The sequence below is a fragment of the Ochotona curzoniae genome, unplaced genomic scaffold (genome assembly GCF_017591425.1).
Source record: "Ochotona curzoniae isolate NIBS_2020 unplaced genomic scaffold, NIBS_Ocur_1.0 scaffold_4683, whole genome shotgun sequence".
In the NCBI taxonomy this organism is placed as follows: Eukaryota; Metazoa; Chordata; class Mammalia; order Lagomorpha; family Ochotonidae; genus Ochotona; species Ochotona curzoniae.
In genome coordinates, this window is record NW_024467121.1 from 23,889,914 (window position 1) to 23,916,818 (window position 26,905).

Here is a 26,905-nt window from a genome sequence, read left to right on the forward strand (position 1 = left end):
GGGCCCAGTTCTAATCCCAGCAGCTCCACTCCCATCCAGCTCCCTGCTTGTGGCCTGGGAAAGCAGTTGAGGACGGCCCAAAGCCTTGGGACCCTGCACTTTTGTTGGAGACCTGGAAGAAGTTCCTGGAACCTGGCTTCGAATTGGCATAGCTCTGGCCATTGCGCTCACTTGGGGAGTGAATCAATGGACGGAAGATCATCCTCTCTGTCTCTCCTCTCTGTATATCTGACTTTGTAATAATAAAAATAAATAAATCTTAAAAAAAGGAAATGATTAGTTAGCTATTCTCTTTTACTTCTTAATATAATTTACTATTAAATATAATTTAGACTTGTTATTTGGAAGTAGACTTCTATATCTTCTACTGTACGCTTGATTAGAGAGATTTTACTGTCCCATTCTGTAATCCCAGAGTCAATATGTTTGAGATTGTTTCACTGTTATGATACTGTGAGCAAATCGGTTACAACTCCTGATGAATCCCATCAAGAATACGTAATATTTGAACAGTTTTATCCAAAGACCAAATACTTCACTTAATTAGAAAATGATATGAAACATCTTAGTATCCCTCTTTCTTTTTCTTGCTGATAAATTGTGAATGATTTTTGTGCCAGTGTGTTTAGAAAAACACACTTGATTTTTTGTCTGTAGGGGAATATCTTTCATTTGAACATAGGCTTCAACCGTCTTGATGATAGACAAGATTCTTTGGTTTCCACAGCAATAAAGCAGTTAAATCTTCATTTTTTAAAATTTATTTTTACTATCTGATAACATACAGGAAACCATTTTAGTTGTTTTCATTAATGTGTATTTTATGTAGGTATCAATATTTGTACTTTAATATTAATTTCTGAGACAAGAGAAGGATAATAGTGTTTCTGAATTAGTTTCTCTTGCCAATTTTTGTTGATAATTTGAGATTTACAATTCAGCTTTCTTCTGAGGATTTTTGATGATTGCACACACCCTGCTATATAAAAATGTGAACTAATATTTTTTAGAATTATTGATTGCCAAATGCACTTTCTATTCTTATTTCTTTTATGCTGCCGCTCACATTGAAATTCAAGCACAGTATATTTAGATCTTTACTCTTTTAGTCTTAGAAAGTGTGTCTTGCAAAGATCACACATCAGTATTATTCTGGTGTTCTGAAAGTCAAGTCTCTATTGAATCAATGGTAAGTGGGATGATTCTAAAACATTGCTTACTTATGACTTCATGTTTACATATTTATTTGAGCACCTGTTCTCCTTTGAGCTCTATGTTTGTAGACACTTATCCTCTGACTTGATAAATTCATGCTTTTTTCTATCATTCTCTATATATAGATATATTGAAGGTGCATCTCTATCAACATTTGATTTAAACTCTTTTTCATCTAGATGAGCTCTGTATCTAAATTGTCACTATATGGCGCTAGCCATACCAGGTTGATCTCTTAACTGATTTCTTATCTTTTTGATTCATTGCTGCTACTTATCTTGCATCCCTTATTGATTATTGAATGGCATGTTTATTTCTCAGGTTCTTTTTTTCATGGCATTTTTTAATTGATATAGATGTCATTGTTTTTCATACAGACTGATCTAGCTTCTGAGTTTTATAAATTACTACACGTGGGCATTTCTAGACTCTGAAGTTCTAGATGTTCCCAAATCTTTTGAATTTTCTCTTATTTCTCTTACTAGGGTGCAGCGTAGATGCCAATGCCAAGCAAGTTGAGGAACAGCCTTCTGCAGCCACAAATGAAGAAGCACTTTTTCCTTTCTGTAGGGAACCAAGTTATTTTGAAATTCCTACAAAAGAGTTCCAGCAACTATCACAAATAACAGAGAGCACTATTCATGAGATTCCAACAAAAGACACGTCAAGTCCTCATACAGCAGGTGCAGGGCATGCTTCATTTACCATTGAATTTGATGACAGTACCCCAGGAAAGGTAACCATTAGAGACCATGTGACAAAATTTGCTTCTGATCAACGCCACAAGTCAAAGAAATCTTCCCCTGGGACTCAAGACTTGCCGGGAATTCAAACAGGAATGATGGCACCGGAAAACAAAGTAGCTGACTGGCTAGCACAAAACAACCCTCCACAAATGGTATGGGAAAGAACAGAAGAGGATTCAAAAAGTATTAAAAGTGATGTTCCAGTATACTTGAAAAGGTTGAAAGGTAAAGTGAATTGATCATTTCAGAAATTTGGAAAAACAAAATTCTGATTTTTATACCAAACAACCATTTGATAATTACTGATCATTTCAGAACTTCCTATTTTAGAAAAAGTAAAATTTGATCTCTGTAGTAAACAACTTTCAGCAATTATGTCGTAGAAAATTTCTTCTCTTTTCAAGTTTATATTTAGCCATAAACCACAACTGTAACATTGCCCTGGCCAATTTGCTCATTATTTGTCTTTTTTTTTTTCAAATATATATATATATATTTGTCTTGTGGCATTATAAAATGTTATCAGTTCACCAGTGGAATTTCCTAGAAGACAGTTCCCATCATTTTCTTAATTTAAGAAAAGATATGTTGGATTCTGTTCTTCAGTATGATGCTTCCAGTAAAATATCAATATCTAAATTTTGGAATAAATTTTAAAACATTTGGTATGGGCCAAAAGTTCCATGTAGGCACAAGATATGATTAATTTAGTACTTCGAACTATTTCCAGGTGGTTTTTCACAGAACAAATATTTTTGGTTTAGAAATATTTGCTAATAATCTATTAATCTTGGAATTTTGTAAGGTTTATGAAAACCAATTGAATGTTCATTTATGAAATATGTATGCTTTTAAAAATAAAAAGATTATTTATTTGAAAGGCAGGAAATAGATGTTTCATCTGCTAGTTCAGTTCCCAAATGGCAATAATAGGCTGGAACTTGGTGAAGCTAAAGCCAGTAGCCAGGATCTCCATCCAGGTCTATCATATGGATGGCAGGGACTCATGTACTTGAGCTAAGGTGCTGGTGTCCCAAGTGGTGTCTTAACTTACTGTGACATAACACCTGCCCCCACATATTGTAGTACATGGTCAGAATGAGTACTTTGTACAGTGAAATAGCAGATAACCTTTTTTTCCCCTGTTGGCTTCATTTTAAAATTAATTGGGCACAAATTGCTTTTCTCTTTATTTAATAATATCCATAGGAGAAGCAAATTGCTATTGTGCTAATCTCATCATCCTGTTGCTTTATTGGGAGTTAACGGACTTTGAGAAAAGTGCTGTCTGTTGCATCCTTAGCACTTCACCGGAGCTTGAGCAGTTGTCAAGCACTCAGTGATTTGAATAGCACAATGTATGCTTTACTTTCAGTGAGCAGAGTGTCCTGGAATTCTAACCAAGTAATGAAGACCTCATAATAGTCTTGTACTCATTTCTTGTTTACTAATAAGATAAATAGAGATTAATCTCTGAATACTGAGATAATGCTATTGTCTGTTTGTTGGCACCTGTTGTAATGTTATTGTCATCAGCAATTGACCTGCATTTGAACCTTTGGTAACTTCTTGTGACTTTTTAATTCTACCATACAATAATAACACAAAATTGACATCTGGATATATGTGTCTAGACTAAAGCCTACTTTACAAAGTGATCATTTATGAGAGTTGAGTAAATAATATTGACATTCTAGCATAAGAGGTCATGTAGATTGAAAATTTAGCAAAAGCTAGTCCTTTTTAAACAACTCTTAATAAAAGCTCCAGAAAGGAGTCAAAATATGCTTTTAAAGATGTTATTGAAAAATACCTTTACCTACTAAAACATTTATATTGTTTTATTTTATATTACAAATACTTTTGAAATCATGCCTGTTTTCCATGTTAGCTGTTTCTTTTAAGATATCATTTTCAAACAGTCTCTACTCTTGAAGTAGGCCTATTTGCTGGTCTAATTCCAACTAGAAAGATACTAATGTTGAAGAACTTGCTGTTTCTGTGTATTGATGATTAGATGAAATGATTAGATAAGTGATGATTAGATAATGTAATTTCAGAAATTTCATCATGAGATAGTATTCTTCAAAACTGATTTACATGTGAGCTGATATTCCAGTTTTTTTGATTACCGAGACCTTTCTTTACTATTTTATTGTAGACCATGTAAGAAACCATCCAACAAAATGGTTTTGTGGCCAAAATTTTTAATACAAGATAGATTAATTTGATTTTTGAATAATATTTGTAAGTGATGTTTGACTTTTTATAAAAGACTGCCACCATTATGTAATGATTTTCCACAACTCAGGACGTAAAAAGTATACACTGAACCACTAAATAAATGTAGTTATAGTAATTAGTAGCAATTTTATTAAAAATTAAGACTTCCAGCAACTGTTTAATTAGCCAAAGAATTGAAAATAGGCAAAACAGAAACAAAAAAATACTTGCTCCTACAAGAGTAAAGTGCACGTGCTTTGGGACAGTGAGGAAAATATTGTTCACAAAGCCCATACACTTTTACCCTTTGGGAGAGTTGCACCTTCTTTTGGCAGTTAGTACTGACTTGGTACAACTAATCTGCCCTAAAACATTATTAAAAGAATGTGAGCATATTTAGACATAGTTAACGATAGGCAAAAGGAACAGTGAGGAAAGTTTATTAGGGACTTTTTTTTTTAAGTAAAAACAAAATTGTAGAGCATATGTCTTGCCTTGTGCACCATGGAGAAATACAAGAAGCAATAATAATTTTGTAAAACAAAATAGCCAGTCTGTGAAGAGATTTTAATTAGATAGTGTGTATAGATAACTTGAAAAGGTCTGACACCATCAAGTGTAAAATTTTATCTGTTGAAGCAAGAAATGAATTCTGTACTGGTGATATATTGTTTTAAATATTTGAGTATATTTTGACATGGGTTATTTGTCCTTGTCATGCAGGAAACATTGCAATTTATTTATAGCCCTTGCAAACTGGACTCATCTTTAATAAATTTTTAAAAAATGAATTAAATAGGTTGTAAAATGTAGTGTCTAAGAAATCTTATTTTTGTACCAGTGATTTTGTTTGGTTTTCTATGTTACTATCCATGATTCCTGGCTTAATTAACTGAATAAGGAATTCTGTTAAAACTTGTGTTTTTGTTTGCTGATTGCATTATCCACAATTAATCGTTTGAGGAAAGATTTTTTTAAAACTCTTGTTTGTGTCTATCTTATAATATTGCTATCATTTTAATGGAAGTGTTCCCCTACCACTGTTCATGTTGTTCTTATTCACTCCCTTTGTGTACCTGCATACTTTTCCAGAATGTCATCCTTTCCTGTGTGTTATGCCATTCTCACTTCTGAGTCTTATTCCTTTCATATTCTTATTTTTTTGCTACTTTTTATTTATTTGTTTATTAGAAACAGAGAGAGAAAGAAAGGGAGCATTCTCACCTTTTGGATTCTTCCCCAAATACCAATAACAAAACAGGGAGCCAGAACTTCAGTTGAGGTGTCCCATATGGATGGCAGGGACCCACCCACTTGAGCCATCTAATTCAAAAAGTTAGTGATGCTAACTTCTAAGGTGTGCCTTGTTAAGAAACTGGAATTGGGATCAAAGCCAAGTATTCTTGAATAGGACAAAGACAACCAAGGAGTGGATCAAATGCCAGCTTCTATGTACAACTGTTAGGTGACCTCTAAATACATTAGGAACAAAGCAATGAACATTGAAATCATCTTTCCCCCTAGACATATATGTCTTTTGCTCCTCTTCCCCATATCCAGCAGTTTTGATCATCATCTTGCTCAAAATTACATTATCCCACAGGTGTTCACATTAAAATTCTTTGCTCTGTGAAGTTGAAAAAAGATTAATTTGTTTCTAGAAGTATCAGAATGTACCAGTCTACTTTTCAGTACACTAGATTCATGTATTGCTTCTAAAGAAGCATAATATAAAGTGATTTGTAATTTCATCTAAGACTTAGAGTAACTATAATTTTCCAATAATTTCATGTTGTAATCACGCAGTTATAGTAAAAAAATTTTTCATATTTTTATATTTAGAAAGTTACAGAAATGGAGGAGTGATAGATACCGAGAGACAGACAGGCAGACAGATCTTCCATCTCCTGGTTTATTCTCCAGATGGCCAAAAGGCCAGCACTGGGCCTGACCAGGAGCCAGGAGTTTCATCTTGGTCTCCCATATGGATGGTAGGGACCCAAGCACTTGAATTGTCTTTTACTGCTTTTCTGAGGCCATCAATAGGGCGCTGTATCCCAAGTGGAACAGCCAGAATGTAAACTGGGACTCATAGGACACCCGTGTTACAGGTAGTGGTTTTACCCGCTATACCAATCAATGATGCCTAGTGAAAATTTTAAATTAGTGAAAAACAGGTAGTTTTTTGGGGGGATGTATCACACTCAGCTCCTAAGTGTTTTTCACTCATTGGTTTTTAACTTGCTTGGAGAAAAAGCTTTGTTTGGAAGCCGTTGTTTCAAAATTGACTTGACCCCATATGCTTTTTGGAGAAGACCTCTGGTTATATTTGACACCATATTTTTGCTGAAGAGGTTCTAGATTTATGTAAAGATTTGATACTTGATAAGTCTCTTAACATCCTTTAATGACCTTCTGAAGCCACAAGAATTTAGAGCACAAGTACAATTTTCAGGCATTCTCAGAGTAACATATAGAAAAAAAATGTGTAGTCATTGGTGGTAATTAGAATTTCAGTCTTTTTATAAAGAAAGAATTTCTAACTTTTGAAAGTACTGAACATCCTTTAAAGTTGAGATGCATTACATTTTTGTATTTGTTTTTTCTTTGTAATCATCACTACCTTATTACTATTGCCCATTTTATTTTTCTTTCTGATGTCAGAGTCAAGTTCTTAATTGTTTGAAAAAAGGTAGGGGGTTTGAAAGTAAATTTAGTGTTCATTAGTGTTTTGAAGACAAACTGTTACAGGTGATAAAGTATGTCTTAAGTGTTGCATTGATTGACCATCCTTTTAAAGTTAAAATTTGAAGAAAGCAAGCAAGCCCTATTCGCTTATTTATAAAGGGCTCATTGTTGACTGGTAAAATTTGAATGAGAACCATTGCAATTGAGGGCAGTTTGCTGAGCCTGTTACTGAAAAGAACATATGACTTTGGTTTGAAAAGGAGGATGGAGTCAAAAACAAATGGCACTTTTGTATATGCTTCTGATTTCCTACCTAGGGTTCTTTTCTTCTCTGTTATGTAATTTCCTTTTTTTGTGTCCAGGAAATAAACATGATGATGGTACACAGAGCGATTCAGAGAATGCCGGTGCTCACAGGCGCTGTAGCAAACGAGCAACTCTTGAGGAGCATTTAAGGCGCCACCATTCTGAACAGAAAAAGTTGCAGAAGGTTCAGGCCGCTGAAAAGCATCAAGACCAAGCTGTTGTAAGTCAAACTGCTTTTATGATTGCGTTCTTTGATGAAGACAATCCCAAAAAAAGAAGGTCATATTCTTTCACTCAAAGTACGGGAGTCTCGAATCAGGAAACTGCAAATTCACTACCACATACAAAATTTGAAAAAGCAAAGTCTCCAACAGCAGATGCCAAAGTGGTTTCTTTGTCTTTACAGACTAGCTCTGCGCATCACAGAGGGGGGCATGGTGTTCCACATGGGAAATTGTTAAAACAGAAATCAGAGGAGCCATCGGTGTCAATACCCTTCCTACAAACTGCATTATTAAGAAGTTCAGGGAGTCTTGGGCACAGACCAAGCCAGGAGATGGATAAAGTGTTAAAAAATCAAGCCACTTCTGCCACTTCTGAAAAGGATAATGATGATGACCAAAGTGACAAGGGTACTTATACCATTGAGTTAGAGAATCCCAACAGTGAGGAAGTGGAAGCAAGAAAAATGATTGACAAGGTAAATAATTGAAATTTGGACATGATGTTAGTTGTTGTGTGGTATGTTTGACTGTGGAAAATTAATAGGGAGTCAACCTGAAATGTTCTGTTGTAGCCAGTAATACTAGAACATTTAGGGTTTTGTTAGAGAACTGTAAGACTAACAATAAGACCAAAATGCTTTTATTTTACTGTTTTCTGAACTTGCCTAAGTTTTGTTTCAGCTGTGCTGTGCATTTAAAGTGTTTGGCCCTTATAAAGTGTGTAAATTTGCAATGGACTTTATAGCAGTAGTATACTTTGGGCATTTTTACTTTGCACTCATTTATAAACAAAAGTAAATAAGTAAAAAATTAAAATTCATACAAATTGTTATTAACATAAATATAAATGTTAGTTGTTAATAGTTAACTGTAAGTTTCCTGCCTACTGGCTTCATGTTGGAAGCAGATGAAAATTCTATACCTATAAAACAATATCATGGAATATAATAATGACAAAAAAATACAAAAAAATTGCAGAAAGTAATGTTAAAAATATACACATTTTAGTTAATTTTGTTCTTGGTTCAAATTTTCTTAATTTCTTATTCTCTGATGTCTTTGATTAAAAAGTAAAGCATGAAAAGGAAATCAGGGTTTTTATGTTTATAAATCATGATAAATTATACTTTGCATGAGTTCTTTCATGTTATTGATGAATATATATGATGATGATCATGGTAATGACAAGTTGACTTCAGGATCACTCTTTTGTACTTCCTGGGAAATAATAGCAAAAATTTTACTAAACATTATTCTTTTTAAAAAACCTGCAACTACTTAAATACGCCCCATGGAAGCAGCATTAACATTACTCTGTTGCATCTTAGAAGTAGATTCTCAGGCTACCCCAAGTGTGCTCAGTCAGAATCTGCATTAAAAAGATATCAAGGTGATTTCTATGCACATTAGCATTTGAGATGCACATCTAAATGATGAGTTTTCAGATCATCTCTGAGTGAGCAGGATAACCCTTTGAGTTGCAGGGAAAATTTTAGGACTTATGTTAGCTTTTAATTTCCTACATTTTAATTTTTTTTGAGAGTATGTACTATGGTGCAGACAACTGATTACTACTTTGATACATATATGCAGCATCTAATATATACGCGTTGAGGAGTACATGTTTAAAATCTTTTGTTTTTGGAATATACAACTCCATACCTTTGGAGACCAATTTGTCTAGTTGTGAATAAGAGAAATATAGGATTTGAGAAACATTATTTCATTCATAGTAATTGAGCTTTTTCATTATAAGATTATTTTTATAAAGAGGGATTATATATATTGCAATAATTAAGAAAAGGGATAGGGAATTATGTATGAGCTCTGTAAAATTCTTAGGTAAATTAACCTTTTTAAACCTGTTTTTTAATCTGTAAAATGGATGAACTTGCTAGATAATTAAGTTCATTAAAAGCTATAAAAGGCTTACCATAGTGCCTATTTTAAGAGCTCTATAAATGTTTGCTGTTTAATACCCTTACTAGGAGTTTCCACATCTGCATCTTTATACAAATTACTGACATGTCCTAGAAAGTACTTGCATCATTGAAAGGGTCAAATATGAAGCTTAGTGGGTGATACAGTGCAAGGGACTAGACCTTCAGGACACAGAAAACTGAGAAAGAAGTCACTGTCGCAGATGAGGCTTCTTCAGGCACTACTGGATACATAAAAAGTGATCACAAAACCATAACTGTCTGTAATTACTGGGAACATTGCTTTTTCCTTAAAGAGAGCCCCAGTTTTGACAACAACTTGTGTGGTCACACTATGCACAGAGAAACCCAAGATTTTAGAGCAGGATTCACTGAATAATGGTGGTGTATCTCATTCCTGCTTTATATAAACCAGAAAAACAAAGCTTCGGTCATATTGCAGGGAAGACGTGGTCCTCTACATAGTCTTGTGACTACTAGAAAAAAAGAACTTAGATTCTGTTTTCTGTGGTTAGAGCTGGAAGTCAGATTCAGACTATTTGACGCCAGGCTGTGGAGAAACAAAAGCAGGGCTCCAGGAATCAGGTGTCTGTAACCCCTAGGTATGGAGAAAACAAAGGCCAAGCATAGCTAGAATGAAAGCATCAAAAGCACTTGGGGAAGATGGGTAATCATTCAGGCACCATATCAAATTGCCTGGATGAACTCAAGTCATCCATCTTCTCACTTGTGGAATTTTATTGCATAGAAGTGAGAGCCATCAACAGTTGTCATCTTGAATTTGAATATTCTTTGGTCCTGAAAACTTGCATGTTGTCTCACTGCTTTCATTCCATCATTTGAGAGCTGTTTTATGTGATTGATCATACATTTTACCTTCACTATTGACTGTACCAAGCTTTATGTTAGGGTGGAGTCACTCAAATTGAAAAGACTGAATTCTTTCCCTCAAGAAGTAAATATGTAATGGTATATGAATATACAAGAGGAAACCAATAAATTAAAAAATCATATCGTTGAATGTTTTAATAGGCTTCTGTCACTGGAGGAAAGGCACCAATGGTTTCTAAGATATTGGTTTGTTAATGTCCCTGCCTGAGACAAGTCTTTAGACATTCAAATCTAGAGAAACCCCCAGATGCTTTCATCAGCTTGTTTAATTTTCAGCAAAAGCTTTATCACTTCTTTACCATTATGTATTGATTTACCTCCTCTTCCCTAACCCCCCCAAAAAGACAGACACAGACACAGTGCACTTACATATGCAGATGAAACTCACATGAATGCAGTGATGCAGTGTCAGCATATAAAATGTCCTCAGTAAGGACTGAATTAAATTGCCGAAAGCTAAATTTGGAAACATACATAATCATACACAAAGTAGGCTTGATATTTAGTGTTTTCCAAAAAATATGGAATAATCCACTCAAGTGTATAGGTGGGATTAGACTAGATTTTATGTGGTTGTGTGTCATAGAACTAAGGACTTTAGATTTTTTTCCATATTGAATGCAGTGAGAACCATTGAACACGTTTAAGCAAGGTGATGGCATGGTCAAATTCTAGCTGTCATTGGAAGTGTGGACTGAAAGTTGCAATGGCCAGAAACAAGGAAGGTAATTTAAAAGCTGATATTATGCAGTAAAATACCGGATTTTATTCAAACCAAAAATACAGATTTGGGGGTTAGTGGAGATTTAGAGGGTAATTAAATTATGCAAAATATGAGAATATATATAGTGAAAAGAGAAAAATTATATTTTTAGCAACACTAACAGTGATGGACAGTGGAACAAAGGAAACTGCAAAGTATCAGAAGAATAAAGAGAAATCAAAGAAAAACAGTGTCTCAGAATCAAAAACAGAGCCAAAAAGAAGTAAACAACTATTGCGCATGAACACACTGATATTAACTAGGATAAACATTGAATATCTTTTCAGTTTTTTTCTGAAAGTACATGTGTTCCTAGGACCAGTGACGATGACTAGAATGCATTTTTTGCATATTTCCTGTAGAGAAGTTTTATTAAAGTAAAATGGGAACCCCTTTAAAGAGATGATCAAGCTGAAATATCAACTTTATTTTCTGTTCTTGGTAGCAGCTAAAAGATACTGAGGAAAAAAAAAAGACACTGAGGCATCTTTTTTTTCCCAGTCTTTAACTTATAGAACAGTAGCATTTTGGTTTATATTTTTCTGTTGTGTCTATCAATAGATAAACCTTTTTGTATGAGTGTCCCCAAATTTACTATTTATAATAGCAGTTTTAAAATCCTGTTAAGTTTTATATAGAAGCCTAAAAGAAAAGGATTTTAACAAGAAAGTACTGCAGCAAGCATGTGGTATAGCAGGCTAAGTTGCTTTTTAAGATGCTTAAATTCAAAGTAGAGGCTGGACTCCTCAGCTTCTAATGCCAATTTTCTGCTAATGCACCTCCTTGGAGACCCTCAGATGATGTCTTAAGCCCCAGACACTAATGAGGTAGACTGGAAGGATGCGTTTCATGAAAATAGTTTTAAAAATCTAAAGGAGGAAATGCTGTTGAGTCCCTGGATTAAAGACAGTTATCTTCTATGATAAAAATAATCCTCAGTCTGCCTTCCCCCTCTCAAAACTTTATATTTAGCTTTCCAGAGAGACCATCACATTTTGAGTTTCCTCTCTTTACTCCTCAATCCAAATGGCTGCCAAGAGGAGGATCCTGACAGAGCTACTTCTTAGCCTTCTTGGCTGAGTGAGTAAGACACACAGCTAAATCCTAAATGGATGAGAAAAATACACTCTAGAAGGCTTGAGATACTATCTTTTTTTTTTTTTTTTAGAGATTTATTTATTTTTGGAAAGTCAGATATACAAAGTGGAGGAGAGACAGAGAGGATGATCTTCCGTCTAATGATTCACTCCCCAAGTGAGCGCAATGGCCGATGCTATGCCGATCCAAAGCCAGGAGCCAGGGACTTCTGGGTATCCCACACAGGTGCAGGGTCCCAAAGCTTTGGCCCATCCTCGACTGCTTTCCCAGGCCACAAGCAGGGAGCTGGATGGGAAGTGGAGCTGCCGGGATTAAAACTGGTGCCCATATGGGATCCCGGCATGTTCAAGGCGAGGACTTTAGCCGCTAGGCCACTCCGCCAGGCCGAGAGATACTATCCTTTTAAAAGAAATAATCTCTTCCCCATACATTTCATGTTATGGAAGAGTTCACCAGATACTTCTTTCTTGAATTTTGACTCTTGTCTATTGTGGCAACTTAACTTCCCTGCTCAAATACCTCTTGTTAGTATATTCTGTTTCCTCACAGGCCCTGGTCATTGCTGATGCTGTAGGCAACAGGTAGTTGGAAAGAACCCAGACTCGGGAGAACAATAACAGGAGTAGAAAAACATCTTACAGCAGTGAATAGAGCAGTTTAAAAAACAAAAAGTGCTGGAAGCCTAAATCTAAACTGTAAAGGTCACAGCAACATTTTAGATTAAATCCATATCAGAACCAAGGGAATCATGATAAGCCACAGACAAAATCCATGGCGACAGTACCCAGTAGAACAATGCAGAGGAAGGCTAAGTGACAGAGTGTACTCAGATACAAAGGCAGATGTGTTTGGAATCTATAGGAGTTGGAGATCACAATAAAGGAGGACCTTGATAACAAAGTCAGTTTTTTGACTTTGATCTAACATTTTTTTTCCTTCTGCTGAACAACTTTTAAAAATTTTTTCTATTAGGAGAATTTGCTTTTGGTCTCTCTGATTCTATTTAACACTTCTTAACTACCTCCAGGTAGAGGAAACCTCTTGCTATGTAGAGTCCCAAAGGTTCTCCAGGAACCTTTTGTTTTTACAGTTGAAAGCATAACATTTGATAGATTGGTCTTCATTTTCCATGATCTACTTATGTCTGAAATGATATTTTCCTGCTTGAGAAGCTTTTCACCTATTGTGCCCTTTGTCTAGTTAATTGTCCTGTGTGTTTGTCATGCCCAGCTTCCCATACTTCACTTATTTGATCTTGTGTTGTTTTCATTGTGATAAAATACTCACAAAATAGACCCCTTGCCTATTTAAAGGCTACAGTTCATTGTGATTAAATACATTCATAATGTTGTACACCATCAACACCATCTATCCCTATAACTCTTTATGTCTCATGTAACAGAAACTTTATGCTCATTTAATAATTACAGTTAAGTTAAAGAGCCTTCCTGTAGCCACCCTATCTAAATTATCCCTCACCTCTTAAGATTCTCCCTCAGATTACCATGATTTCTTTTTAATAGAACAATCTTTATTTTTTTGTCCTCACTAGAATATTTTTCATACTCATTTGTTCCTCATGCCTCAATTAGTGCATGGCATATAGTAAACCGTCAATAAGTTTTTACTTTGAAAGTCAGTTACAGAGAGAAAATTAAATCTTCCATCTGCTGGCTCACTCCTCAGATGACTATAGTTACCAGGGCTGAGTCGAATCAAAGCCAGAAGCCAGGAGCGCCATCTGAGTCTTCCACATGGGTAGCAGGGACCTATTTGAAGCATCTTCTGTTGCTTATCTCAAGCCATTAAGAGGGTGCAGGATCAGAAGTGGAGCAGCCAGAACTCAAACCAGCACCCAAGTAGGATGCTGACATCATGGGCGATGTTTTTTTCTGCTTCTCCATAAAATCATCCTCTCAAATACATTTTAAGTAAATGAATGAAACAAGTATTTTGTGAAATACCTTTGTGTTTATTTTAGCTTTCATGTATGAGTTTATTGGTTGATTAAATCCAACCAGCATTCCACCCCCCCAAATTTTTCTGTGTTTCACTTGCAGAGAAAGTTATATCTACTTAAAATGTATAGTTTCAGGTGTGATTTGTGAGATAAACTTAGCTTTTAATAATAAATTGGAATCTACAGAACAGTACACATTGTGCCAGTAGAAATTTCAGCGTAAAAATCAGTTTGGTAAGAAAAGGAGTTGATGGTGACTGATGAGAATCAAAATTGTAGGGATGGGATCTTGAAATGCATGACAAGGAAGTGAGCCATTAAAGAGGGAAATCCCACATTTTAACTTTAGAATTAGTGCACTAGATCTGAGGATAGCTTGGATAAAAGAACAAGAGAAAGATGTTGAAAAGAAAGGGATCATGTTGTAAGATTAAGGTTAGGAATAGGAAGAATCAGGGATACGGAATCAGTTAAGATAGACAAAAAGGGCTTGAGAACACATTTTTTACTCAGGCAGACATCTACCCGAAGCAAAGCAAACTGTTGATTGTCTCTTCCCATTCCTTTCCCTTCCAGCTCCTTGGGTAGCCACTCATCCATTGTTTGTATGTATGGACTTCCTGTTTCTGGAAAGGAAATCATATCATGTGTGATCTTTTGTGTCTGGATACTTTCCCTAAGACTAATGGTGGCAAGGTCATCTGTGTTGTTATGTATATTAATACTTTATCCCCACTTTTGTGGCCATTTAAATATATCATTATGTGGATAAGCCACATCTTATTATGCATTCACCCATTTATGAACATTTGGGCTATTTGTATTTCTGCCTTTGGCCATTGTGAATAATGCTGTTATGAATATCTATGTACATGTATTTATGTGTGTGCCATGAAACGTTATAAAAAGTTATAGAACCTCTGCACTCCAACAATTTTGTCTGGATTTTAAATCAAAAAAGTTCATTTCAATAATGCTATAAAAATCATAGTTAAACTTTCATAATCATTCCATTCCATTTTAAGGGGTTTTTCTTTTTAAAATTGAAATTAGATTTTTGCTGGAACATTATAAACTTATATATATATGTACATATATACACAAACATATAAATATATGTGTTTGTATATATGTGTGTATACATTATATTTGTATACGTATACATTTGTAATGTTAATTTATAATAAATATATGTAAATTGATATATGTGTATATATATAATACAACCCCTGAAGCCATCTTGATTAAGTCTCTTGACATTAGTGACTAGAACACTGCCTAGTTATTACGGTGATTATGTGTCAGATGATTTTCCTAGGCCACAAAAACCTCTGTAGTGCTATGCATTCCCTGTAATTACCCAGGGAAGTCTTTGTTCATTGGAGAAAGAGTTGTTCTGCTCACCTGAGATTGAAACTTGAGTATGTTTTTTTTTTTCCTTAACCGTCTTCACAAGATTCATTTAAGTGTAACACTGTCCTTATGCTACAGAAGTTTGGTATTTAATCTACCACTAAGTTCTCACTCCCGTGGGAAGGTAGATTTTTACATTTCAGTACAGTTTGATATTTTAAAATTAATCAATTAAAAAAGCATTAGCATTTTATCCTACATTATTGTTAACATACCTATACACCTAAGCCTTTACTTACCGCGAGCCTCTTTTCACACTGGTCTCTAATTTTTGCAACAATTACTAAAAATCTTACATAATGTCCACCTTTTCCTAGGTTTGACTTTTACTATGTATGCTAGACTGTTATATCTGGAGATTGTTTAGTCTCTTTAAACTGAACACTGAAATCTGATTATAGTCTAATTCTTACAGAAATTTGTTTTTAATTATAAAGCCACCCCTTTATTTGATTATTTTAGAAAACTTTTCTGTTTTTTAATAAACCTCCACAAAGCCTAAGCCATATTATTTCGTTTGTTTTTTAAAAAAAATTTAACAGTAACTATACATGTTTTTGGGTGTGATAGAATATTTCAATACATGTACTCATCAAATAATTATAGTCCCCATGAAACTGTGTCATAAAATGAAATGTAATTAATAAAAAAATTACAGTCAGCATTTCTCCTTTGTTGATACTACTTATCATGGTACCTGGTAACTCCTGTTTTCTATTTACTCATAACATGTAATAGATTATTGTGAACTTTTATCACTGCACAAAGCTATGTAACTCTAGGAACTTACTCCTTGGACCCAACTCTTAGTCAGTATCTGTTTTCTAGACTATATATACATGTTTAAATCCTGTATAATGATCAGTAGTCCTTTATATAATAATCACCATACATCAGTAGCAGGCTGTTAAAAGTTGTTTAGAGGAACCCATGAGATATAGGAGTGAAATCTCAGCATGAGATAATAATACAGCAGGCAAATATTCCAAAGAAAGAATTAAGACAGTGTTACACAGTTCTTAGTAGTATAGGAAGAGGGGTGTGCTCTCTTATTACACAAAGTCCAGAGCCCATGAGAGGGATCACAGGTTGCTTCACAACTAAAAGAGCACCACATGAAAACCCCTCCCCACCCCCAAGATAAATGAGTCATCTTTGAGCATCTGCCAGGCCCAGAGAACTCTGACAGTGCAAGTTTCTGAGGAAATTTTCTTTTCCTGTACCACCAGTCTTTCCTTTAGCTCCACCCTGGAAGAATCAGAAACTGACTGGCAAACTTGGGATGAGAGGTTCTACTGGAGAGGAAGCATCAAAATTAGCTATTTGATCTCATTCCTTTCCCTACTATAGACTTCTACAAACCTAAAGAGGTCCCTAACTAGATGAGAGACCCAGATTTTATCTTATATCAAGTGTGGGGTTTTGATTGAGACCCAGTCACAGTGGGGAGGGGAAGAGAATCATTAACCTGTGACTGACTTACCAATTAGCAGCTTTTGAATCATCCAGAAGAGGTAATACATAGTTGGTATTTGAAGAGAAGTTTTACATGTGGATGAAACCCAGGGGACAATCTGGAATGAAAGATGAGAAAACTCTGGCAGACTTGATCTTGGCTTTGAGGGCACTCAAGTTCTAGCCAATTATTGAGTCATATGTCAGATTATTTGTGCCTTTAAAAGAAATTTATTAATTTTATTTTAAAGTCAGAGTTAGAGAGATATTTGATCTGCTGATTTACTTTCTAAGTGGCCACAATAGGCTGGTGTTGGACTAGACTGCAGCCAGGCTCTCCCATGTGGGAGCAAGGGCCCAAGCACATAAGCCCTCCTCCATTATTTTCTCAGGTTCATTAGATCATCTAGAGTCATTCATTCATTCATTCATTCTTCATCTAGATCAGAAATGAAGATGCCAGGGTTTGAACTGGTACCCTTACGGGTTGCTGGCTTTGTAGGTGGTGGCTATTTGTACTGCACCACTGGTCCCTATTTGTACATTTCTAAATGTGGGAAGCATGATAGCCTTAAAGAAGATCGTATAAAGTGTTTATATACTGCTGATTTTCACATGGGAGCTTTTGCCAGTAATACTTTACAGTGAACATTGCAATGAATAGATTACAGTTTTAAGCAGGACTAGTCATCATTATCATTATTTTTTCAAAACTATCAAACAAACAAAAGTGAAATTCCTCCCCATCTAGAATAGTGCCTTATGTCTTTTGTTTGATAAATAATTATTAACATTTGTAACAGATATTTATAAAAGAAACGCGTAGATTTTTAGCATTTTCTGTTCAGTTTTTCTTCTGCTACTCAATGCAGTCTTTGTATATATTCTATTATTTCAAAATAATATCAGAAATGTTTAATAAGGTTTATTAGATTTTTCTTGAAACCGTTGGTGCTTAGATATTTGACCAAATTAAATTTTGAGTATGAATTTAAGTATCACCAAACCATAAAATCTTCTATTTTATTGTGCCAAAGAGCAACAAAAAATAATTATTTGTAGCTGTATTGAATAATTTGAAAGAAAGTAAATAAGTTTCACTGAATTTGGAATCCAGTGATTTAGAAATAATTTAAATGTTTTTAATGACAGACTACACAATTAGCGTTAATTTGCATCCTTTACAAATGCAATTGAAGACTGAGGACACAGGTTGCTAACTTTTTCACTCTTGTTATTATACATGATATGTAATTTGCTCTTAAAAATAGAGCATTGAACAGGTCAACAGATTTTTAAATCATCTTTGAAAATTAGTTATATTTCGATTAAATATTATACAGTATGGCCATCTAGTGGCTGCATTTTTAACTCATAATAAAGTTGAAGATTTAGTATCTGCTGAATGTTAACGTCAAATTGTATCAGATATCTATGCTCTGTGAACATTAGAACACAGTTTAGAAAAATGGAAATTCTATGTAGGGTGAAAATTGCTAATTCGTACACAATATTTTTTAAAATTTAATTGTCAAAGCCACAATTTACAGTTATAAAGAACCAAGTTCTAAATATATTACACATTTTTACATAACTACAAGTTTAAGATTTTCAACATGTAGAAATGATAAAAATTTAAAGAGATGGAAATGCTAATTACCCTGATATGAATCATTCTTTGTATACACATATTGAATTATCATTACACTGTGCCCTGCAAATGTATAAAATATTATCTGTCAATTTAAAAAAGCAGTATTGGGGAGATAACTAGAGATTTACTAGTAGAATGGAATGCTAATATTTATGCAGTTAAAACTTTTCTCAGTCTATTTTGAAAAATCTAGTGTTTATATAAAGTCTTCCCATAAATAAAGCACATGGTTGTTGAACTCTGTGTATAAATCATTGACAGTGTGTTCATTGAAAACGCTGATTTGAATGTGAGTAGGCCTAGGAATCTGTGCTTCAAGGTCATGAATAATTACTAGACAAACAAAATTTTTGATATTATATACTCCAAGATCATAGAATAAAATATGTTAACACCTTAAGAAGATTCTATATATACATTTAACTCATTTAAAATGTTAAATATTTGATAGGAAAAGAACATATAAAATGAGTTTATAATTTTCTCAACAAGATTCTGAAAAATAATAGAGCAAAGAAAGAAGCTAAAAATAAACCATAAAGGCAATGTCTCCTTTTAAATTAGTGTAATATCAGATGATATGCTTAAGTGCTTTTAATGTATATAACATTTGCTAAATACTGATTTTTTTTTAAAGGATTGTTAAATTAGCATAAACTGTAACCACATATTTTTTTCCCTGTTGTCTCACTGTAATTGGGTCTGGTACTCAGACTCTCCATCCTCATTTGTAAACTAAATGTTTCCTCCTAGGTGTTTGGGGTAGATGACAATCAGGATTATAACAGGCCTATTATTAATGAGAAGCATAAAGATCTGATAAAGGAATGGGCTGTCAGTTCTGCTGCAGTCATAATGGAAGAGAGGAAACCACTGACCACACCTGGATTTCACAGCTCAGAGGTATACATCCTTGCCATGAAGTTTTCACATGTGTAGAGTGAACATTTTTATTATTTCTAAATTATATTATTTCAAATAATTGCTATATCCATTCATAATGCTTTTAAAAAGTAAATTTTTACACGTTAACTTTCTAATGAAAGCCTAAAGCGATTTTGTAGAGTTCAATTTTAGTTTTTATAATGTTCGTTGAATTGGTATTCTTTTGTCAACAAGGATAGCAGTACATTTCTGTAAACTAATGTCATGCTCATTCTAATTAGCACTGTGTGACAAAATAAGATGCATAAGTTACCCTCTGGTACATACTACTCATATTTCATAGTGAGTTCCTGGGCAGAACACCCTAGGACATCATTTGTAGAGTTAATAATTAATTAAGGATGCCATGGATAAGATAGCTATGGAGTCAATGTGGGATCTGAGGGATTGTCAGAAAATCCACGGAGCTTACATATTATGGAAAAACTATGCTGAAATTTTAAAAAGATTTTTGTACCAAAATAATTACTTTTTATTCCATGTGTCATTAAATGTTTATTTGTTTAAAATTGTATTTATTTTTTAATTGGAAAAGCAGAGTTAGAGGAGCAGGGAAAGGATAGAGAGAGATCTGTCACCCACTGCTCCACTATCCAAATGTCCTCAAAGCCAGAGCTAGGCTGGTCTGAAGCCAGGAGCCAAGAGCTTCATCTGGATTTCCTATATGTTAGGCATCCTGCCTGTGTTCCTAAGTACATTAGGAAGCAGTTGGATCAGAAGTGGATCAACACTGATTAAAACTGGTACCCATATGGGATACCAGCACTGTGAGTGGCAGCTTTACTTGCTATGCCACAGTGCTAGCCCCACATTGAAAGTTTTGAAGTCCCCTCATAATAGAGCTGCAACAACCTGCATGTAAATCCCAGAACTGCAGGCTAAGCACAATAGCCTAGCGTCTTGCATGTGCCAGCATTCCATATGGGCGCCGGCTCATATACCAGATACTCCACTTCCATTCCAGCTTCCTGCTTGTGGCCTGGGAAAGCAGTCAAAGATGGCCCAAAGCCTTCGGACCCTGCATCTGCGTGGGAGACCTGGAAGAAGCTCCCGGCTCCTGGCTTCAAATCGGCTCAACTCTGGCCATTTTGGCCACTTGAGGAGTAAACCAGCAGATGGAAGATCTTTCTTTTTGTGTTTGTCCTTCTCTCTGTGAATCTGATTTTCCAATAAAAATAAATCTTAAAAAAAAAAAAATCCCGGAATTGCTACTTCTAGCTGAATATCTTTTAGTTATTCACTTCTTTTCTGTTTTTCACATTGCCATCTATACAGTGTTAATTTTGATAAAAACATGATTACAGAAAATTCAATGATGTTTATCACCAGCATAATATTTGGTGATGTTGTTCAACAATATTTAGTCTTACTGAAAATGATACTAGAATTTTCTTCCACATTGATGTGTCAAAGAAAAATAAAGCATTTGCATGGCAGAAATCTTAATTATTACATATTCAGGTAAGAGTTAGCCTTCAGTGGACTCTTTGTATGCCTTGGCGAAAGTGAAGTACGTAGAAGTTACCTGATGAAGCTCTTAGACTAGTAGTGTGTGCAGCCAGAATCTGAACCTTGAGCAGCCTTTATCTTCCAACTCACCCTTGTATTCACGCTCTACTGTCTCTCAGAAAATGATCTAATTTATAATATACAAATAGTATGTAAGCATAAACTTTAAGTTAAAAAACATCAAAGTACAATATAAATATAACTCGTGTTCCATTTGCATAAAAGACAAACAAAATCCTTATAAATAGATAAGTAATCCCTTATACTTAGTCATTATAAATCTTTATAAAATACATATATAGATAAAAAGTTTATCAATATATAGCAAGAAATCTTTGGGACAATGTAGTAAATTAAACCCTTTTTTCCTAAGGCATTTTAAAAATTTATTTAAAAAGCAGGCTTACAGAGATCTTCATCCACTGGTTTGCAAATAGCTGTAACAATCAGGACTGTGTCAGCTAGAGGCCAGGAGCTTCATTCGGGTCTGCTACATAGATGATAGGGGCTCAACCACTGGGCCATCTTCTGCTGCTTTCCCAAGTGCATTAGCAGGGAGCTGGATTGTAAGTGGAGCAGCCAAGACTCACACTAGCACTCATTTGGAATGCTTACATTGCAGGTGGGGCCTTAATGTGTACACCCAATTCCATCCCCTTAAATTTTATTTTATGCTTGAGCTTAAAGGTTCAAAAACTTCTTATCTTTTTCCTTTTTAATTGAAAAGACAGATTTACAGAGATAAGGAGGGACAGAGAGAAAGATCTTCCATCTGTTATTCCAATCCTTAAATGGCCACTAAGGGCTAGAGCTGAGCCAATCCAAAGCCAGGAGCTTTTTCCAGGTGGGCCTCATCAGTGTAGGGTCCCAAGGCTTTGGGGCATCCTCCACTACAAAAAGCTCTTAAGGAGAGAGCAGGAAAGGGAACATTCTAGGTCTAAAGTTAGATTGGTTTCTAGCTTCTTAGGGAAGTTAAATGTTGCAAAGAAAAGTCTAAAATTTCAGGTTTTTGAAATCCCTGAGGATATGGCCAAACAGGTCTTTCTTCCTAGGGATGTTTAGAGGGCTGGAGAATCTCTTGGGAACAGATGTTTAGACAACCCTTTTTTCATACTGATGTAGAACAAACAGACCCCTGATCTGGCCCAAAACCTGATACGTAGATATGCTAGTAAAATTTAAGCTAGTGTAATAAATTTTAAGCTTCAAGGGTTCTAGCACTGTTAGTATTTTAAAAGTAGAGGACACTGCACTATATACATACATAGTAACAGTAAAATATTACTAAAGGGGTTACCTAAAATAGCTTTGTTTTATATATGAGGAAATACAATAAAGGAGAAACCCAGTAAGGTTCAGTTTAATTGTGGCTCTGTAAGACATGTCGGTGTGATCAAATGTAGTGCACTTTCATGAGAATCAGTTTTGACCAGAGTACAGTCATTTCATTGTTCTGTTTTTCAGCTTCAGGAAGCTACGTCTTCATCTGGAAGCAAACGTTGGGTTTCACAGTGGGCTAGCTTGGCTGCCAATCATACAAGGCATGATCAAGATGAAAAGATGGAATTATCTGCACCTGTTCCTTTTGAAAATGGTATTTTCCCTCCTTCCCACCCATCCCTTTTTGAGAATCAGGTATCATGTATTTGTTATTGTCATTAGAAAGCTAAATCTGTTTAGTAAGACGTAAACTAAACCTAAGTAATATATTTATGTATTATAGTGCTTTTATTACATTTATTGTTAGAGGTGAAAAGCTGATTTTTATTAGACATTTTGTTTTTAAAGTAATTTAAGCAGAAGGAGAACATTTTTCTTTAAAAACAACTTTGTAGACTTCGTAAGTTGAAACTTCCTAATGACAGACTTACAGTTAACCTGGAGTTAATACTTACTCTGCAGGTAGATAGCAATGCTTATTTAAAACTAGGTGTGTTCTTCTCTACAGTGTAGTTCAAATTACGGCAACTGAACAGTCTTTGACAGATTCTGTGTAATTCTGTAATATGAATATGCTGTGGCATTCTGTTTTCTTGAGCCAACTTCAAGAATGGAAAGTTAACAAAAATAGAAATGAGCACAGTGTACTCCGCTGCTATTAAGTATATTAAGAAGAGAGCAACATATAGATTTAATATCACATAAACTTTGTATACCCAGATGTCTATGATTTTACAGATTTCTTTCTTTGGAAAAGCAAAGTTTTAGAGAGAGAGAAGGAGAAATGGAGACATCTCTTTCATTCAGTGCATCACTCACCGAATGTCTGCAATAGCTGGAGTTGAGCTAATCTGAAGCTCTGGGTCTCCCATGAGGTGTAGAGGCTCAAACACTCAGGTCATCTTCCACTGCCTTCCCCAACACATTACCAGGAAACTGGAACAGAAGTGGTGCAGCTTTAACTCTAGCTGGCACACATGTGGAATGCCAGTGCTGTAGCCCCAGTGCCTATGATTAATAACAGTTTATTTTCTCCTTAAGATTGCTGAGGGCCTGATGCAATAGCGTACTGGCTAAATCCTTGCTTTGCATGTGCTAGGATCCCATAATGTGCCAGTTTATGTCCCAGCATCTCTACTTCCCATCTAGCTCCCTGCTTGTGGCCTGGGAAAGCAGCAGAGGATGGCCCAGGGCTTTGGAACACTGTACCCATATGGGAGACCCAGAAGAAGCTCCTGGTTCCTGCCTTCTGATTAACTTGGCTACTACCATTGCAGTCACTTGGGCAGTGAACCAGTGGACAGAAGATCTTTGTCTCTGCTTCTCTCTGTATATCTGCCTTTACAATTTAAAAAATTAATTTAAAAAAAAAGGATTGTTAAGGGTCTACATTTTAAATGTTCTTACCACAATGAAAATGAGAAGGATATGAGGTAATGGATATGTTAATGAATTAGCCATTCCTCTGTGTATATACATTTAATTAAAACATAATTAAAAATAAAAATATTAAAGAAAATAAGATTGGCTGTTTCATTTTTCATTTCATACAGTTTGCTTTTCTGGACCTTTTGAACAGGCAGCATGTTAACCTGTTTATCTTAGCATTGTAATTGTTTTGTTATTCTTTTTATTTTTTTATTTGAAAGAGATCCTTCTTTTTTTGCTGGTTTACTTCCTAAATGTTTGTAACAGGCAGATTTGGACCTGGCCAACGTCAGGCTCCTGGAACTCAATTTAGGATGGGAATCTGGGCAACTAATACTTGAGCCATGAGTTAGCAGGAAGCTGGAAGCCAGAGAGCAGGGGCTTCCGACGGACTGTGATAGTGGGATGTTCTGTAACTGCTCGGTCACAGTGCTGATTCATGTGGTTTTTAAACTGACACTTCAAGATCTAATATAGCATGATGTTCTTTAATTTTTTGTTTCTTGCTCTAATGCTGTGATTTTTATTTTATAGATACCGATATCAGTGAATCTGGCATTTCGGTGAGAAGTACTGGCTCTGTAGCTTCCCTGGCTAGTCAGGGAGAGAGAAGGAGGCGGACCCTTCCCCAGCTTCCAAATGAGGAGAAGTCTCTTGAGAACTCCAGAGCAAAAGTTACAGCCCAGAGGTCGGAGATCGGAGAAAAACAAGACACAGAACTGCAGGAGAAAGAAGCACCTACGCAGGCCCTCCAGAAAGATAAACAGGATACTGACAGAAACCTTAATAAAATGAGCAGGGCTGTGAATGGTGAGACCCTTAAAACTGGTGGAGATCATAAAACCCTACATCACTTAGGACACCCTGCTACAGGAAAGGAGAGAAATGAAAGTGATAAGGAAACTTCCTTGGTGAAGCAGACACTAGCAAAAATTCAACAAGAACAGAAGGAGCAGGCCCAGTGGGCACCTACTAAACTGTCGTCGAAAACTCTTTCAAGCCAGATAGACCAGTGTACGGAAGAATCTTTGAAACAAGATTCGCAACCTCAAGAAAAAATGACAGGACCTTCTACAAGCAAAGGAGAAAGGGTGACACAAAATGAGAGTAAAAGAAGAAAAGCTGAGGAAAGTTTGAAAAGTCAGACTTCAAAGGGAGGAGATAAAAAGGAATCCTCCAAGTCCTTAGTGCGACAGGGGAGCTTCACTATAGAAAAGCCTACACCAAACATACCCATAGAACTTATTCCCCATATAAACAAACAGACCTCAACTCCCCCCTCTTTAGCCTTAACCTCTATAAATCGGATACGAGAAAGAAGTGACTCTTTGGATACTGATTCTAGTATGGATACAACCCTTATTCTAAAAGACACTGAAGCAGTAATGGCTTTTCTTGAAGCTAAGCTGCGTGAAGATAATAAAACTGATGAAGGCCCAGATACACCCAGTTATAATAGAGACAATTCTATTTCACCAGAATCTGATGTGGATACAGCTAGTACAATCAGCCTGGTGACTGGGGAGACTGAAAGAAAGTCAACCCAAAAACGAAAGAGTTTCACTAGTCTCTATAAAGATAGGTGTTCCACAAGTTCTCCTTCCAAAGATGCTACAAAATCATCATCTTCAGGTGCTAGGGAGAAAATGGAAAAGAAAACAAAAAGTCGATCCACAGACGTCAGTTCAAGAGCAGATGGTCGTAAATTTGTACAATCCAGCGGAAGGATACGGCAGCCTTCAGTGGATTTAACAGATGATGATCAGACCTCTAGTGTACCTCATTCTGCCATCTCTGATATTATGTCATCTGATCAGGAAACTTACTCTTGCAAATCTCACGGGAGGACTCCACTTACCTCAACTGATGAACATGGACATTCCAAACTGGAAGGCAGTAAAGTAACAAAATCCAAGATTTCTCCTGTAGCATCTGGTTCATCCAGTAAATCGACCACTCTTCCAAGGCCACGACCTACCAGGACATCCCTCTTGCGCAGAGCCCGCCTGGGTGAAGCTTCTGACAGTGAACTTGCTGATGCTGACAAAGCATCTGTTGCTTCTGAAGTGTCCACAACAAGTTCCACATCCAAACCTCCCACAGGAAGGCGAACTGTCTCTCGGATTGATTTATTAGCTCAGCCTCGTAGAACAAGGCTTGGCTCGTTGTCAGCTCGTAGTGACTCTGAAGCCACGATATCTAGAAGTAGTGCCTCTTCACGTACCGCAGAAGCCATCCTTAGGAGTGGAGCCAGATTAGTACCGTCAGATAAATTTTCTCCTAGAATTAGAGCTAACAGTATCTCTCGACTCTCAGACTCCAAGGTCAAAAGTATAAGCTCAACTCATGGCTCTCCTTCAGGTAATTTGGATCCAAAATTTTAATGACGTGAACATGTTTTATGTTTGGGGGCTCCTTTTTGAAGAAAATAGATTTCTGGGTGTTGTGTTTCTAAAGTATTCAATAGTTTGCTTTTATATAAAGAATTTGGTCTAAAAATTTAACTTAGCAAATCAAAAGTTCAGAAGTTGTACATTTTGAGTGAAAGTCCTGCAACAGAATAGTGATTTCAAAATCGGAAATTCATTGAACTCAGTTAAGAATTTTTTTTTCCAGCTGGTGACATAACTGGATTTGTGTTTCAAAACTAGATTTGAAATTACTAACTAGTTTTAATAGGAATTAACACTCTGCTTCTAAAGCATGTGTTTAAATATCTTCATAGAATTCAAAACCCATATGAACCTGAAAAAAAGCAGTGTAACTTTTGTTAGTCTTCTAAGAGTTGATTGAAATAATCAATGTTTTACTTTTCTCTACCTATTTTGAAATATTTCTTATCCTTTCCTTTACTTATGTTTTCAAAAGTTAAATCTGTTGATAGTTGGTGAAGGTGAAAACTAACTCTTGATTTATTTCAGTGAAAGAAGATCAATTTCTGGGGCAGTTATTAAGGACATATGTGTCAGACCAAGTATCTGTAGTAATTAGCCGGAATTGAATGTAG

The 26,905-nt window shown here is 35.5% G+C and overlaps 1 protein-coding gene across 11 annotated transcripts in view; it reads left to right on the forward strand.

The window, feature by feature from the left end:
• The window catches only part of CEP170 (centrosomal protein 170), a 111,765-nt gene that overhangs the window by 50,759 nt on the left and 34,101 nt on the right, over positions 1 to 26,905 (forward strand). For 6 of the 11 annotated variants that reach the window (XR_005882485.1, XM_040967811.1, XM_040967807.1 and 3 more), the window contains exons 8-12: positions 1,701 to 2,186; positions 7,235 to 7,878; positions 19,330 to 19,479; positions 22,495 to 22,624; positions 24,433 to 26,259. Coding sequence is in view for 10 of the 11 variants with exons in the window: in XM_040967811.1 (XP_040823745.1) it covers positions 1,701 to 2,186; positions 7,235 to 7,878; positions 19,330 to 19,479; positions 22,495 to 22,624; positions 24,433 to 26,259 (3,237 nt within the window). In the remaining variant the exon portion in view is untranslated. The remainder of the gene's footprint in view (positions 1 to 1,700; positions 2,187 to 7,234; positions 7,879 to 19,329; positions 19,480 to 22,494; positions 22,625 to 24,432; positions 26,260 to 26,905) is intronic. The other 5 variants (XM_040967817.1, XM_040967816.1, XM_040967813.1 and 2 more) reach the window with 4 other exon arrangements.